This window comes from Cibotium barometz, chromosome 56, assembly GCF_041138505.1.
Source record: "Cibotium barometz isolate CiBa-2024 chromosome 56, ASM4113850v1, whole genome shotgun sequence".
NCBI lineage: Eukaryota > Viridiplantae > Streptophyta > Polypodiopsida > Cyatheales > Cibotiaceae > Cibotium > Cibotium barometz.
The window spans coordinates 30,293,477-30,309,053 of record NC_141101.1 but is presented as its reverse complement, the minus strand read 5'-3'; the positions used below and the strand labels follow the sequence as shown (position 1 = coordinate 30,309,053).

The following is a 15,577-nucleotide window of genomic DNA, read 5'->3' as shown; positions in this document are numbered from 1 at the left end:
TTTGAAAAGAACAAAGGATCTCAGGATAAGCTCGGAAAAATTTCTCGGGCATCCAAATTTCTCGGGCATCTTCTTGAGGATGGTTTTTGAATGTCAAAAGATATTTGATGTATTGGTTCCCAGTTCTTGTTGTTGTCGTCTCTTGATCAATAATAGCATCAGGAAGAACTAAGACTTCTTCCTCTCCTTCAACAAGAGGTGGTTCCTCATAAATTGGGTGAGAAGGAAGTGTTCCTCGAAAGGGTTTCAAGAGATGAATATGGAAAGAGTTGTGGATATTCCAATTAGATGGCAACTCTAGTCTATAGGCCACATCGTTAATCTTTTCAATAATTTTAAATGGTCCATAGTATCTAGGTGCAAGTTTAACTGCAGGGAATTTTTCCACACTCTTCAATCATCTCTTCTCAATTCTCAAAAGTACATAATCACCTTCTTGGAATGAAAAATCTTTAAGCTTCCTATTTGCTTGAAATGTATAATTCTCTTGAGCTCTTGCAATACAATCACGCACTTCATATAAAATGCAATCAAAGTCTCGAGTATATTGGTCAGCAGCTTCAATCTTATGGGAGAGTCTAGTAGCCGGAATAGGCAAAGCTCTACCATAGATAACCTCAAATGGTGCTCGACCAGTAGCAGAATGAGGAGTATTATTATAAGCAAATTGGAGTAGATGTATGTACTTATCCCATGAACTAGGTTGCTGGGAAACATAGGCTCTAAGCATATCCAAGATAGTGCTATTCGTGACTTCGGTCTGTCCATTTGATTCAGATGAAAAGCTATAGAAAAATCTCAAATGGTGCTCGACCAGTATAGCAGAATGAGGAGTATTATTATAAGCAAATTGGAGTAGATGTATGTACTTATCCCATGAACTAGGTTGCTGGGAAACATAGGCTCTAAGCATATCTAAGATAGTGCTATTCATGACTTCGGTCTGTCCATTTGATTCAGGATGAAAAGCTGTAGAAAAATCTAACTTAGTGCCTAAGTTTGAAAAAAGAGCAATCCAAAAGTGACTACAAAATTTGGAATCTCTATCAGAAACTATCACTTTGGGTAGACCATGATGAACAAAGATTTGCTTGACAAATATGGTCGCAGCTTGCTGAGAAGTCAGTGTCTTTTTACATGGAATGAAATAGGCTTGCTTACTAAACCTGTCCACTATTGTCCAAATCATGTCATGATGACTGGAAGCAGTAGGAAAGCCTGTATAATGAAGTCCATAGACACTTGTTTCCATGGTCGGTCTGGAATGGGTAAAGGCATAAGCAATCCCAAAGCTTTGCCTTTGTAGCTTTTAATTACTTGGACAAATGTTACACTTAGCTACATCATTTTTCAAATGAGGCTAAAAGAATTCTCGAGAAACTACTTGAAGTGTTGCGGAAACTCCTCTATGTCCCATGAATGGTGGTTGGTGCATCTCTTCCAAGACAAGTTGTCTATAGGGTTGAGTAACACATAATCTTTTCTCAAAGAAAAGATAGCCATCATTATGAGAATAATTTCCTTGAGGTGTCCAATTGTTTTCATGCAATTTGATCCATATCTCAGAAAAATCTGGATCTACTTCATAAGTTTCTTTCATAAGTACAAATGGTTCACTTTCAATAGCGAAAATGTTGTTGATATGTGGTCTTCTACTTAAAGCATCGGCAACAACATTTTCCTTTCCAGGTTGGTATTGAATCATGGGTTGGAAACTTTGTATGAAAGATGCCCATTTGATGTGCCTATCTGAAATAAGGGGTTGCGAAAGCAAATGCCTAATGCTTTGTTGATCAGTCTTGATAAGAAATTCTGAACCCATTAGGTAATGCTTCCAAATCTTCAAGGCATGCACAACTGCTGCTAACTCCTTGTCATATGTACTATAATTTGTTTCAGTAGGTTTTAGCTTTCAACTTTCATAGGCAATAGGATGGTTGTCTTGCATAAGCACAACACCAAAACCTTTGCTACTAGCATCAGTTACTACCACAAAGAATGGTTTTTGAAAGTCAGGTAGTGTAAGAACTGGTGCATGAGTTAATGCATCCTTGAGTAATATAAAAGATTTATCTTGACTTTCGGTCCAATGGAAAAATGTAGTTTTCTTGAGAAGTTCCGTCAAAGGATGTGCAATATAAGGGAAATTCTTGACAAACTTCCTATAGTAACTACATAGACCTAGAAAAGTTCTAAGGTCATGAATGTCTCGAGGTGTAGGCCAAGAGGCTATACACTCAATTTTGTTAGGATCCACACGGATTCCTTCAGCTGACACTATATGGCCTAAGTATTCAATCTCTTTTTGAAAGAAAGAACTCTTTTCAGGATTCATATACAATTCATTTTCTCTCAAAAGGTTAAACACTTGCTCCAAGTGTTGCTCATGCTTTTGACGATTCTCGCTGAAAACAAGAATATCATCAAAGAACACCACAACAAAGCTTTGAAACTTTAGGAAAATGCAATTCATCATACGACTGAATGTAGCTGGAGCATTGGTCAAACCAAATGGCATAACCAAAAACTCATAATGGCCAGTCTGGGTTCTAAATGGAGTCTTGAATATGTCGGACTCAGTCATGCGTACTTGATGATAACCAGACTTTAAGTCAATCTTGCTAAAGACCTTTGAACCTCTAAGCTTATCAAGTAAGTCATCTACCCTAAGGATAGGGTATCTGTTCTTGACAGTGATTTTGTTCAATGCTCGGTAGTCAACACACATTCGGAAAGTTCCATTCTTCTTCTTAACAAGAAGGACTGGAGCTCCAAAGGGTAAACTACTAGGTCTAATAAGGCCTCTTTATAACAAATCCTCAATTTGTTTTTGGATTTCTTTTTGCTCTAAATTATTGACTCTATAAGGAGCTTTACAAGGTGGAGAGTTGCCTGGCAATAAATCAATACTATGGTCTTCAGGCCTAGACTTAGGTAATCCTGGAGGTAAATCTTCTATAAAATAATCCCTGAATTCGGAGATATAAGGATCAAGTTTTGGACTTTTGGATGTGTTAAACTCAGCGCTAAGAGCTCGCTTTGCTTGAGTATGACTCAATAAAGGGCTCGTCTCTCCTTTGACTAGACATTGGTGGGGGAAAATATTTTCATTTGTCCTTCCTTACACAAATGCTATGTGTATCATAGTCTATAATAGGGTTGTACATATGTCTCCAAGGCATACCCAATATTACATCTACGCCTTGTAAAGATACAACTAAGAAATCCCTTTTTTCTGTTAAGGAATTGATGCTTAAAGTTAAACCTTTCACCTCTTGCATGCAATTATACTTGGTTCCAATAAATGCAGCTTTAACTCTATAATGTGTAGGTGAAGGTTGAATGTTTAAAACTCTAATTGCCTTTTCAGAAATAAAGTCATGAGTGCTACCATCGTCATGCAAAACAATAACTTCATGATCATTAATTTTTCCTTTTATTTTGAGTAGCGAATGAGTTTGAGGCTTACCTTCTGCTTCTCAATAGTCAGGGTCAGAGTTACCCTCTTGCTTGAGCGATTCGTCTTCATTGTCGTCGCCTTCAAGCATATTGACTCGTGCCGCAGGTGTCGGATTCTTTGCACATTCTGGGCAATTTGGTGCTATATGTCCTTCTTTATGACATCGAAAACATTTGATTGGAGGACCTTTGGGCTTGCCACCGTTGACTTTCTTTGAATTTGATTCACCTTTGACCATCTCCTTGCCTTTGTTAAACCCTGGCTTATGAAAATTTCTTGAAGCATGAAAAGGTTTAGAAAAAGGTTTAGAGTGGTTACTCTCAAATGACTTGGCCTCTCTAGGAAAACCATTTTTGCGTTTGGAATTTGTTGCCAAAGATATAGCTGTAGAAAGTGAATGAGGTCTAAACATATTCACATCGGCCCTAATTGTAGACTTAAGGCCCGAAATGAATTTTCTCTTTTGGTCCTTCTCATTGAATTTCTCCACAACCTGTACCTGTAGTAATGTATTCCAAAACTTCTCCACATACTGAGACATGCTTTCTTTTTCAAGTTGATGCAATGTATCCCATTGATGCCTAACTTTAGATTTAAATTATGAAGGTAAGAAATGCTTTTTCACTAGCCTTTGAAACCTTTTCCATGAATCCGGTTTGTCACGTCCTTGCTTGATGACGCTCCACCATAAAGCTGCGCTATCCACCATGTGATTAGCCGCACATTTGATCTTGTCCTTCTCGGAAAATTTCTCCCCCGAAAAGTAGTCATCCAATTGACTAAGCCATGCCAAAAGGACTCGAGCATATTTCTTTCCATCATAATTTTGAAATGAAAAAGCTTTACGACTGATTTTAGAATCTTTCCGTGAATTTTGTGCTTGAAGTGTAGTATTGACAGCTCTTTGGATGATGTCGTCTTCGTCATCATAAGATGGCAAAGAGTCACGCTTACACCTTCGACTCGTGAGCTGTCACTCCAATTCAATTCGCATCTCTCTCTCTTCTATAATTTGTTGTTGTAGAGATTGGAGTTGCTCTTGAATTGAAGGTAAAATAGGAAAATTTGCCATAGTGCTCATGCAAACAATGTAAATAAGTAAAATTGATATTATTTGATGTATGTAAATAAAGCAAATGATTGTACTTATCTCAATTCTCCCGCAATTCGATTTGTGTTGAAACTGAACAAAGACTTTGGTTCAATGGTTGGGTCGAATTCCCTTCGTTTCGCACAAGTCCCGAGCAATTCCGAGTGATTTAGGAGACTTGGGCTAGTCGAAATGCTGAAGAAATAATTTTTTGCACCTTGAACACTGCTCAAACAATTTTGAAAACTTGGCCAAACCTCTGTAATAATTGTTGAGAATTTTTAGAATTTTTCAGAAATTATTTTGGAATTTTCTGGCATTTATTTGGCCTTTTTAAGCCTCTTTGACCCCTGAAAAATCAAATTTTTGCACCCAAAAATCTGAAAATTGCAATTCTTCGGAATTTCCCTTGAAATAGAAAAATAGGTAGTGTGAAAGCTCCAAAATTTGATGTGACAAGCATTGGGCTTGGGAAAAGTGGAATTTAATTAAGCTTTTAATTTAGGTTAATTAACATTTTGTGAGCTTATGGCTTAGAAAGCACACGGCGTTGATTTTCGCCCGTCAGGCTGCGTTTTGGCGCATCGAATTTGCTTGATTATATATATTTTTCATGGCTAAAGCTCACACAGCATGCAGACCGTCAATTATAGGATTTTTACAACTTGAACCTCTGTAAAAACTGAGCAAACCACATGAGGTTTTTGGCTATGGGAAATCCATCTGTATGGTCAGATCTGAAATTCATGAAGCTTTGAGCAAAACCACTTTTTGATGAAGAGGAATGGTTTTGAGAAGAGGTAAGTGGGTTTGAGAAGTAGAGCTAGTTTGAGAATTTGAATTTTTGGTTAAAGACCACAAACCCTTCTTTTGCCCACTGGTTAAAAGCCTGCAACTTTCTTGAGAGTTGTGTTGATGAAGACCTTTCCCACCTTTCCACAAATCTCCTAGCCCAAGCTCTGATACCACTGAAAATGGAATCGTTCTCTAGGATAGCTTGCGAAACACTTGAGAAATTCAACACATAAATTCAACCATGAAAACACATGCTTTGCAGGTTTCAACAAAATCAAATAAATTAAACAAAAGCATAGCAAACATAATACTTAGTTCCAAGACAAACATGCTGGGTGCAATCTTCCCCCCCCTTGTGCGTGGCCTTCCCCCCACACAAGAGTATTTTTATTAGCTTTCCACCAAAGATAGGCCATAGCCCCCAAAAATATACAAAGTGTGCTTTTAGAGAGCACGACACTCTTCCACAACAAAAATAGAGTGTCCTAAAAATTGGGGCTAGGGTAAAGCCTTTAGGCTTTAATAAATTCAACATTATAAATGTATTTTTCCCAATGTATCAAAATGAAAAAATCAACTACTAAGGTTACAAGCTACACTTGTAAAAATAAATATGATGCGCATAAGATACATTCTCCTCGACATTATTTATCAATCCTCGTAATCTTCATCACCTAAAAATATAAGCTTAATTAATAATTAAATTAATTCCACAAATATTAAACATGCACAAACCATCACCAACTCATGACTACCAGGCGTAAGTACCCCAGGAATAACCCTGCCATACAAACCTAACTGAAATAATCATAGACGGCCCCAAGCATACGTCATATACCGCACATATTAATATTTATAGTGGTGTCACCCACGATATTAACCTAGCCGGCATGACGCAAGAGTAACCTAGGCGTCCCCAAATTACTCAATCTAGGGGAAAATAATATTCTTAAAGAGGACTTAAAATATATTCTCAAGAGTAACCTAGGCGTCCCCAAATTACTCAAGAGGGGAAAATAATATTCTTAAAGAGGACTTAAAATATATTCTCATGACAATCTCGTACTCTAAGCCATGGGCTTTATAGATTGTCACATAATTCTTGTTTAGTTACTACCACATGGAGACATCACTGTGGCATTTGTTACTCTAAGCCATGGGCTTTATAGGTTGGATAGGTATGAGAGATTAGCACATAATTCTTATTTAGTTACTACCACATGTGCTATAAGTGACGTGGAGCTATGGCATGCCTTCTTTGGTCACTTGAATTTTGGCAGTTTATTATGTCTTAAAAAAGTAAGAGATGGTGCCAGAGTTGCCAAATCTTGACGGTCCCTATCAAACATGTATGTGAGGGATGCATTTTAGGCAAGATGCAATGGGCATTATTCTTGAAATTAGATGGATCCGCTAGGGATATCTACAAATTACACCTTATACATAGTGATGTGTGTGGTCCCATGAGGACACCATTTGTCGGGGGATATATCTCCTTTGTGACTTTTATTATATAGTGATGTATGTGGATCCAACATCGATCAGGGAATATCTCTTCTTTGTGACTTTTATTGATGACTACTCTAGGAACACTTTGTTGTATCTGTTTGAAGGCAAGGTCATAGGCTTTTACATGCTTTAGACACTTTGTTTTTATGCCTAAAAATGTGTCTATGTAAAGTCGGCACTCTTTGTACAAATCGAGGGGGGGGAGTATATATCAAAGGATTTTCAACATTAATGCACAATACCTTATACACCTCATCAAAATGGTGTGGTTGAGAGGAAGAACATGTTACAGAGCTCTCAAGGAAATGGCAAATTGCATTATTAAAGTCCATAATTTACCTCATGTTTTTTGGTTATAGAGGTAGCTATGTGTGCCACTTAATGTGCTAAACAGATGACCCACCAAGGTCTTGTAGACAATTACCCCTTATGAAGCTTGGAATGTTAAAAAGCCCTCCTTGGCTCATTTACATGTTTTTGTTTTTCTTTCTTATACTCTTGTGCTTGAGTGCAACAATACAATAAGCTAGATGATAAGGTGGTAAAATGTACTTTTTGAGATACAGCTTAGAAAGAAGAGTATATACTCTACCATCTAGCCATAAAGTGGATTTTGGTGAGTAGATATCTTGTCTTTGTTGAGAACTCAGTTCAGACCATGCTTTTAAGCAAAAAATAGCAAAATGTATACTCACAACAAATCATCTTTGATACACTCCTATCTTTGTACAATATTGGGTAGCCATATGTGGAGCAAATGAATGCTCAAAAGGTGCTACATATCAGCCCATATCAACTAAAAATCAGCCCCAATCGTAGCCCACAGATGGGCCTATTGATGAGGCAATTGTGGATGATGCAATGGATGAGGAAAGGGCAGCCATATAGGCATCCAAGAGTATGCCAAAATGGATGGTACAAACATTTCAGGATATCAAATTGGCTACCCCCTTACCTAGTAGGAGACACATGTAGGTTGTCATCATGCATCTTATTCTTTTGTGGATCATGCTCTCATTTCCAGTATATGCAATGAAAAGAAAATTGTTTCCTTTAAGGAAGCACATGAAAATGATCATTGGATATAGGTCATGTAGGATGAGTACAAATCAATCCTAAAAAATGACACTTGGTATTTAGCAGATTTACCTTATGGTAAAAAGATAAATGATACAAAGTGGGTTCATAAGCTTAAGTGTAAAGCTGATAGTAGCATTGTGGGATGCTACTACAAGTGTTGCCACTACAAGGGAAGGCTTGTTACAAAGGGTTATGCTCACAGGAAAAGGGCATAGAATATGATGAGACCTTTGCACCCATGTATCATATAACTACAATTAATCATATTATTACATTAGCAACACATCATGGTTGGAATGTACGTCAGTTGGATATCTTAAAATAGCCTTCTTAAAATGGTGACTTGTATGAGGAGGTTTATGGTTCTCAGCCTCATGGTTTTGTTAAGAAGAGACATGAATCTAAAGTATGCAAGTTGAGAAAAGCTTTATATGGCCTATTAAGCAGGCTCCTAGAGCATGTCACAAGAAGATAAACGTATACTTAGTTGCAAATGGTTTTTGCAAGAGTCTAGTTGAGAGTACGTAAGGAGGATTAAAGATTGTTTTTTAGTCATCGTTTTATACATTCATGACATGATACTCATAGGCCCTAACGAGGAGAATATTCCAGCCTTCAAGTCTGAATTACATGTGTCTTCTAAAATATCTGACAAATTTGGGCTCATTGCATTATTATTTGGGCATATAGATTATGCAACATGATGATGGTATTGTGATGTTACAGACAAAGTACATACATATAGAGGTTGATCGCACGATATGATCTTAAAGACTATAATGCTATTGCTACACCACTACCGACAGGTGCTAGGCTTAGTCTCCAGTATGTAGGTGAACTATTTGATGCATCATTTTATTAATAGGCTACTGGGTGCCTCATTTATCTATGTAATATAAGGCTACTGGGTGCCTCATTTATCTATGTAATATAAGGCCAAACATTAAATTTAAGGTCTCAAATTGAGTAGATTTATGCATAGTCCCATAAGTAAGCAAGCTGCTAAGCGAGTATTCGGATACTTACGGGGTACTCATTCCCTTGGCTTATTATATGCCAAGGGAAGTGATGTTCACAAATGCATGCTTCAGTGATTTCGATTAAGCTGGATATTATGACACATGAGTGTCCCATTAGTGGCTTTTGCTTTCACCTTGTTAATTCATTTATATCATGGATTAAGGAAAATTGATAATGGCCACTTCAAGCTATAAAGCCGAGTATAGAGCAGCTTTACAACAACTGTGGAGCGTGTATGACTGAGATACCTTTTGGCAGATATTGGTGTTGAACAACAATCCCCCACCTCCATCTTCACTAATGGACAAACTGCATCAGCCAACAAGGAACCTAGTGTTTCATGCTCACACAAAGTACATTGAGGTACATTGCCATTATGTCAGGGAGAGGCTTATTGTAGGAGAGATTAGCCTGACTGAGATACCTTTTAATAGATCTTGGTGGTGAACATTGGACAACACTCCCCCACCTCCATCTTAACTAACAACAGCCGGAGTGCATTAGCCTATGAGGAACCTAGTGTTTCATGCTCACACAAAGCACATTGAGGTGCATTACCATTATATTAGGGAGAGGCTCATTGTGGGAGAGATTAGCTTGGCTTATGTCTCTACACACAACAATGTGGCATATATGTTTATGAAGGCTCTGTAATGAGATAAGTTGAATCTTTTCGCAAAGCTTTGGGCTTATTGGTTGCCATTCGGGGATTGATCATCCACATGTTCACATCATCACTACAGGGGGATTATTAGCCATTTATATGGTAGTGATGTGTGGACATATGCTAATAATGCGCCGGGGTACTTTTTTCCTTTTTAGGAGGTTTTTTTCCTTGAGCTTATGTATGCACTCTTATGAGTGTGTGTAAGTGACCTTATCATGTCACATCACTTATTCTCATCAATCTACTTTGAGTGTTGCTTCCATTTATCTCTCCTTGCTTTGGTACATCAATGTGTGTGTTGCTACATTAATCTCCATTCCAACAAAGTGGTATCAGAGCGGGTTGGTGTCACTTGGGATTTTGGGGTGCTCAAGATAGACCTTGAGAGTTAGATTAGGATTTATCTAAGATGGATGGTAAGGATTTACCTAAGATGGAGGATATAGATATAAATACTATCATACACCAAATGGAGGAACAATGTGACATGATGCCCATGATAAGAGAATTACTCAAAACTTAAGCCTAACCTATCAAGAAGGTTGCTTTGAGGACCACTATTAGAACAAGAGTTAATTAAAGGGTAGACATAATAAAGAAGTGAGGGAGAGAGAGAATACTACTCTAGGAGGTGAAGGTCATAATCATGCAAAGAGGAACAAGACTACGGCATGGGGATTAAGGATGGGCAAGAGTTACCTATTTTGAGTCTTAGAAGAAGGAGATTCCAAGAGAGAGGACCCAATAGATATATAACACTTAAATAAGGTTTTAAGAGGGCTAGGCTATCAGAATTTGATTGTGTTGGGAATATGAGTGAGGAGAATGAAGCTTGGATAGAAGAATGAGAGGATTTCTTTGAGTTGAGATAGTTTGATGAAGTTGGGAAAGCTAAGGTGGCTATCATTCAAACTTAAAGGGTCTGCCAAGATTTGGTGAAAAAGGGTAGCGACTATAAGAAGACTAGAGACAAGACCCATAACCTAACAAGAACTTAAGGAATGTGTGGAGAAAATGGAGTTCCTCAAGCTCAAATAACGAATTTAAAGACCAATTCTTGGAGCTGCAAAAGTATGTTTTGAGACAAGCTCTCACAAATAAGTTTGTTTAGAATTTGGATAAAGATATCCTATTTCCAATCAAGAGATTCTAGTCAAGGGGAGCAACATCAAAGATTTTCAAGATGTTGTAAGGAAGGCTGAGAACTTTGAGAAAGATGACAAAGCAAAGTAAAAAGTATTTCAAGAACAAGTAGGCACACAAGCTAGGAGTAAACAATTGTTCAAGTTTTAGAGGGGGGATAACAAAGGTTTCTATAGGATGAACCAAGCCATAAGCCCAATAGGAACCACATTTAAAAGTAACGTTATGGGGTTATGTGAATTCTTAATTGAATCTAGTAGTACAACGAGAGTTTCATATCTCCCAAGCTAGTCAAAATCTTAAACTTAAGTTAAATTTATAAGAACTGCTACTACCACCAATAGAGCTAGCTAGTGGTAGAAAGACTTCTACTTATGGTGTGCTCAAGTCCCTGGACTTTAAGCTAGGAAATTCTCAATCATCCTCTGAATTCCAAGTTTTCAATCTTCACAAATATGATTGTATACTTGGTATGGATTGATTGTCTCTAAGACCAAAGATTATGAGTCTAGGAAGGTGACTTTCCATCAACCTCTAGACAAAGTAGAAGAAATTGCAATAGACATTTCTACCATGAAGTTAATCTATGGATTCATAAGGGATGTGAAGCCTCCCTAGTGTTTGTCCAATAAAAAGATAAGACCCCAAAAGACAAAGAGAACCCTTCTTACATGTAAACTAGAGAAATATGTGGACATGTTTTCAGATGGTTTAATAGTAAGAATTCCCCCTCCTAGACCTCTTGACCATGCTATAGTGTTGATTCATGGAGCTACACCATTCAGCAAAGCTCCTAATTTAGTGTACAAGAGTATGATGAGCTCAAGAAGCAAATAGATGATATTTTGCTGAAGGGGTTCATTAGGCCTAGTCTATCACCTAGGGGTGCACTTGCTCTTTTTCAAAAGAAGGATGGAACCCCATACACCTACGTCAATAATAGCCTCTACCTCCATACTAATACCAAAGACAAAAATATCATCTACCTCCCATATTGACAACCTTATTATGTAGCTGGTCAAAAGCTAAAGTTTTCTCTAAGATTGATCTTAGATCTAGTAATCACCAAAGAAGAATAAAAGATGAGGGTTCAAGCCTTTAAGACTACATTTTGGACTAGGTACAGACATACAATCCTTCCTTTTGGATTGACTAATGCTCCTGCAAACATTCATGTGTCTCATGAATAATGTATATCATGATTACTTAGATGATTTCATTATTGTATTTTTAGAGGACATTAGGATCATTGAGAAGGAAATTATCTAGTTAAAAATGTATCTCAAAGTTATTTTCTTATGCTTAGAAAGACACTCACAATTTTGAGTAAGTTTATTTCTATATAACCTTCTTTCATCACATAAAGCAAAGAGTCTTAAAGGAATGTTACTTTGATAGCAATCTTACTTAGTTGCATTTGCTTGAAATGCAGAGCAATAACTTACGAAAACTTTCCTCAAAGAATGGGCGACTTCAATGTGTGCTAGAGTAAGTCTTTAACAATTTATCCAATTGAGTATAATAAAAAAGAGCTATGTATAGACAATGTTTCATTGATATTTCCTTGGTTAAGATAGACATATTCTCAAACAACTTAGATGTCACCCTTATAGATATCTTTTAGTAGTCACCATATCCTACAAACTTTAACACTTTGATCACTACGAAGTACTTTACATAAAATTGCAATTAGTTGTTGTTGTTGAAATCGAATTCATGTGCTCATGTGCTATTGGCAATCATGAATGAGCCCTCCCCATAAGCTAGGGCCCTCCATATCTAACCAAACAAGGTTACGAACACATTATTGTGGCTTTGCCATCACAAGCATCTACACCATTATATACACACAAAGTGATTAATCAAGAACGTGATGTAAAGCAAAAATGCCAGGTGACATAAATGAGATTTCAATGCAAATATACCAAGTGACAAATTTCGATGTAAATATATGTAAATGAAAATGCCAAGTGACACATTTCGATGTAAATATATGTAAATGAAAAATGCCAAGTGACATAAATGAGATTTCAATACAAGTATGCGACATCCAAGTCATGTGCAATGAAAGATGCGGAATGACATGCTGTATATGGTTTCCTAATAATGGATGGGGTTTTATAGCACATACTGGTTGAGAGGTGTATTGGAAGGAGTTGCCTCTGTGCTTTGCACTATAGTTAACAAGGTAAGAGGGAGGGGGGAATATATTGGAAGTTAGAGCCTTAGACGAAGGTCCAAGGGGGGATCATCTTGGTTTTTGCGTGCACTTTTGATGGGCGTTGTGCTAATGTGGTCAAATAGGAAGGGTGCACAATTTTGTACCGTGTGATGAAGAAGATGATGTGGCAAAGGCGATGGCGTGGAAGGCAACGAGAATGGACGGTCAACAAGAAGCTGTTGAAGTTTGGTGGATGGGTGGGCGGGGCGCCTCCACACTTGGCCGCCTGGCTGCTGCCTTTGCCGCTTGTGGGCATTCTGGTGCCCGCCCAAAGCTTGGGAGCTGGCAAACTTCCGTTGGCAGAAACGGCAGCCATACAACGCTGGCGGCTCGTCGTTACTGCGCAGAGCCTTCGCATCCTCACTGTGCTGTGCTTGCTTGCAGCTCCTTGACTGGCGTTTCATACGCTTCTCCGCCGGGCTTGCGCCGATCTCATCCCCTGCATCAAATCTCCACTGTAAACTGCAGTGCACATCTGAGAATGCTTCCCGCTCGACCAGCTCTGAGAACGCTTCCCCCTCGACTAGCTCAGAGCTTGGATATAACCACCCTCCTTGGTGGGGGAAAATATTTTCATTTGTCCTTCCTTACACAAATGCTATGTGTATCATAGTCTATAATAGGGTTGTACATATGTCTCCAAGGCATACCCAATATTACATCTACGCCTTGTAAAGATACAACTAAGAAATCCCTTTTTTCTGTTAAGGAATTGATGCTTAAAGTTAAACCTTTCACCTCTTGCATGCAATTATACTTGGTTCCAATAAATGCAGCTTTAACTCTATAATGTGTAGGTGAAGGTTGAATGTTTAAAACTCTAATTGCCTTTTCAGAAATAAAGTCATGAGTGTTACCATCGTCATGCAAAACAATAACTTCATGATCATTAATTTTTCCTTTTATTTTGAGTAGCGAATGAGTTTGAGGCTTACCTTCTGCTTCTCAATAGTCAGGGTCAGAGTTACCCTCTTGCTTGAGCGATTCGTCTTCATTGTCGTCGCCTTCAAGCATATTGACTCGTGCCGCAGGTGTCGGATTCTTTGCACATTCTGGGCAATTTGGTGCTATATGTCCTTCTTTATGACATCGAAAACATTTGATTGGAGGACCTTTGGGCTTGCCACCGTTGACTTTCTTTGAATTTGATTCACCTTTGACCATCTCCTTGCCTTTGTTAAACCCTGGCTTATGAAAATTTCTTGAAGCATGAAAAGGTTTAGAAAAAGGTTTAGAGTGGTTACTCTCAAATGACTTGGCCTCTCTAGGAAAACCATTTTTGCGTTCAGAATTTGTTGCCAAAGATATAGCTGTAGAAAGTGAATGAGGTCTAAACATATTCACATCGGCCCTAATTGTAGACTTAAGGCCCGAAATGAATTTTCTCTTTTGGTCCTTCTCATTGAATTTCTCCACAACCTGTACCTGTAGTAATGTATTCCAAAACTTCTCCACATACTGAGACATGCTTTCTTTTTCAAGTTGATGCAATGTATCCCATTGATGCCTAACTTTAGATTTAAATTATGAAGGTAAGAAATGCTTTTTCACTAGCCTTTGAAACCTTTTCCATGAATCCGGTTTGTCACGTCCTTGCTTGATGACGCTCCACCATAAAGCTGTGCTATCCACCATGTGATTAGCCGCACATTTGATCTTGTCCTTCTCGGAAAATTTCTCCCCCGAAAAGTAGTCATCCAATTGACTAAGCCATGCCAAAAGGACTCGAGCATATTTCTTGCCATCATAATTCTGAAATGAAAAAGCTTTACGACTGATTTTAGAATCTTTCCGTGAATTTTGTGCTTGAAGTGTAGTATTGACAGCTCTTTGGATGATGTCGTCTTCGTCATCATAAGATGGCAAAGAGTCATGCTTACACCTTCGACTCGTGAGCTGTCACTCCAATTCAATTCGCATCTCTCTCTCTTCTATAATTTGTCGTTGTAGAGATTGGAGTTGCTCTTGAATTGAAGGTAAAATAGGAAAATTTGCCATAGTGCTCATGCAAACAATGTAAATAAGTAAAATTGATATTATTTGATGTATGTAAATAAAGCAAATGATTGTACTTATCTCAATTCTCTCGCAATTTGATTTGTGTTGAAACTGAACAAAGACTTTGGTTCAATGGTTGGGTCGAATTCCCTTCGTTTCGCACAAGTCCCGAGCAATTCCGAGTGATTTAGGAGACTTGGGCTAGTCGAAATGCTGAAGAAATAATTTTTTGCACCTTGAACACTGCTCAAACAATTTTGAAAACTTGGCCAAACCTCTGTAATAATTGTTGAGAATTTTTAGAATTTTTCAGAAATTATTTTGGAATTTTCTGGCATTTATTTGGCCTTTTTAAGCCTCTTTGACCCCTGAAAAATCAATTTTTTGCACCCAAAAATCTGAAAATTGCAATTCTTCGGAATTTCCCTTGAAATAGAAAAATAGGTAGTGTGAAAGCTCCAAAATTTGATGTGACAAGCATTGGGCTTGGGAAAAGTGGAATTTAATTAAGCTTTTAATTTAGGTTAATTAACATTTTGTGAGCTTATGGCTTAGAAAGCACACGGCGTTGATTTTCGCCCGTCAGGCTGCGTT

The 15,577-nt window shown here is 37.9% G+C and overlaps 1 protein-coding gene across 1 annotated transcript; it reads right to left on the bottom strand.

Moving 5' to 3' along the window:
- Positions 1-12,981: 12,981 nt before the first annotated feature.
- LOC147607113 (uncharacterized) lies at positions 12,982-13,999 on the bottom strand. Its single transcript, XM_086791492.1, has 2 exons — positions 13,954-13,999; positions 12,982-13,571 (listed from the first exon to the last, which is right to left on the bottom strand). Exons 1-2 carry the CDS (start codon positions 13,997-13,999, stop codon positions 12,982-12,984), a joined length of 636 nt encoding a protein of 211 aa, XP_086647618.1.
- Positions 14,000-15,577: the final 1,578 nt, after the last annotated feature.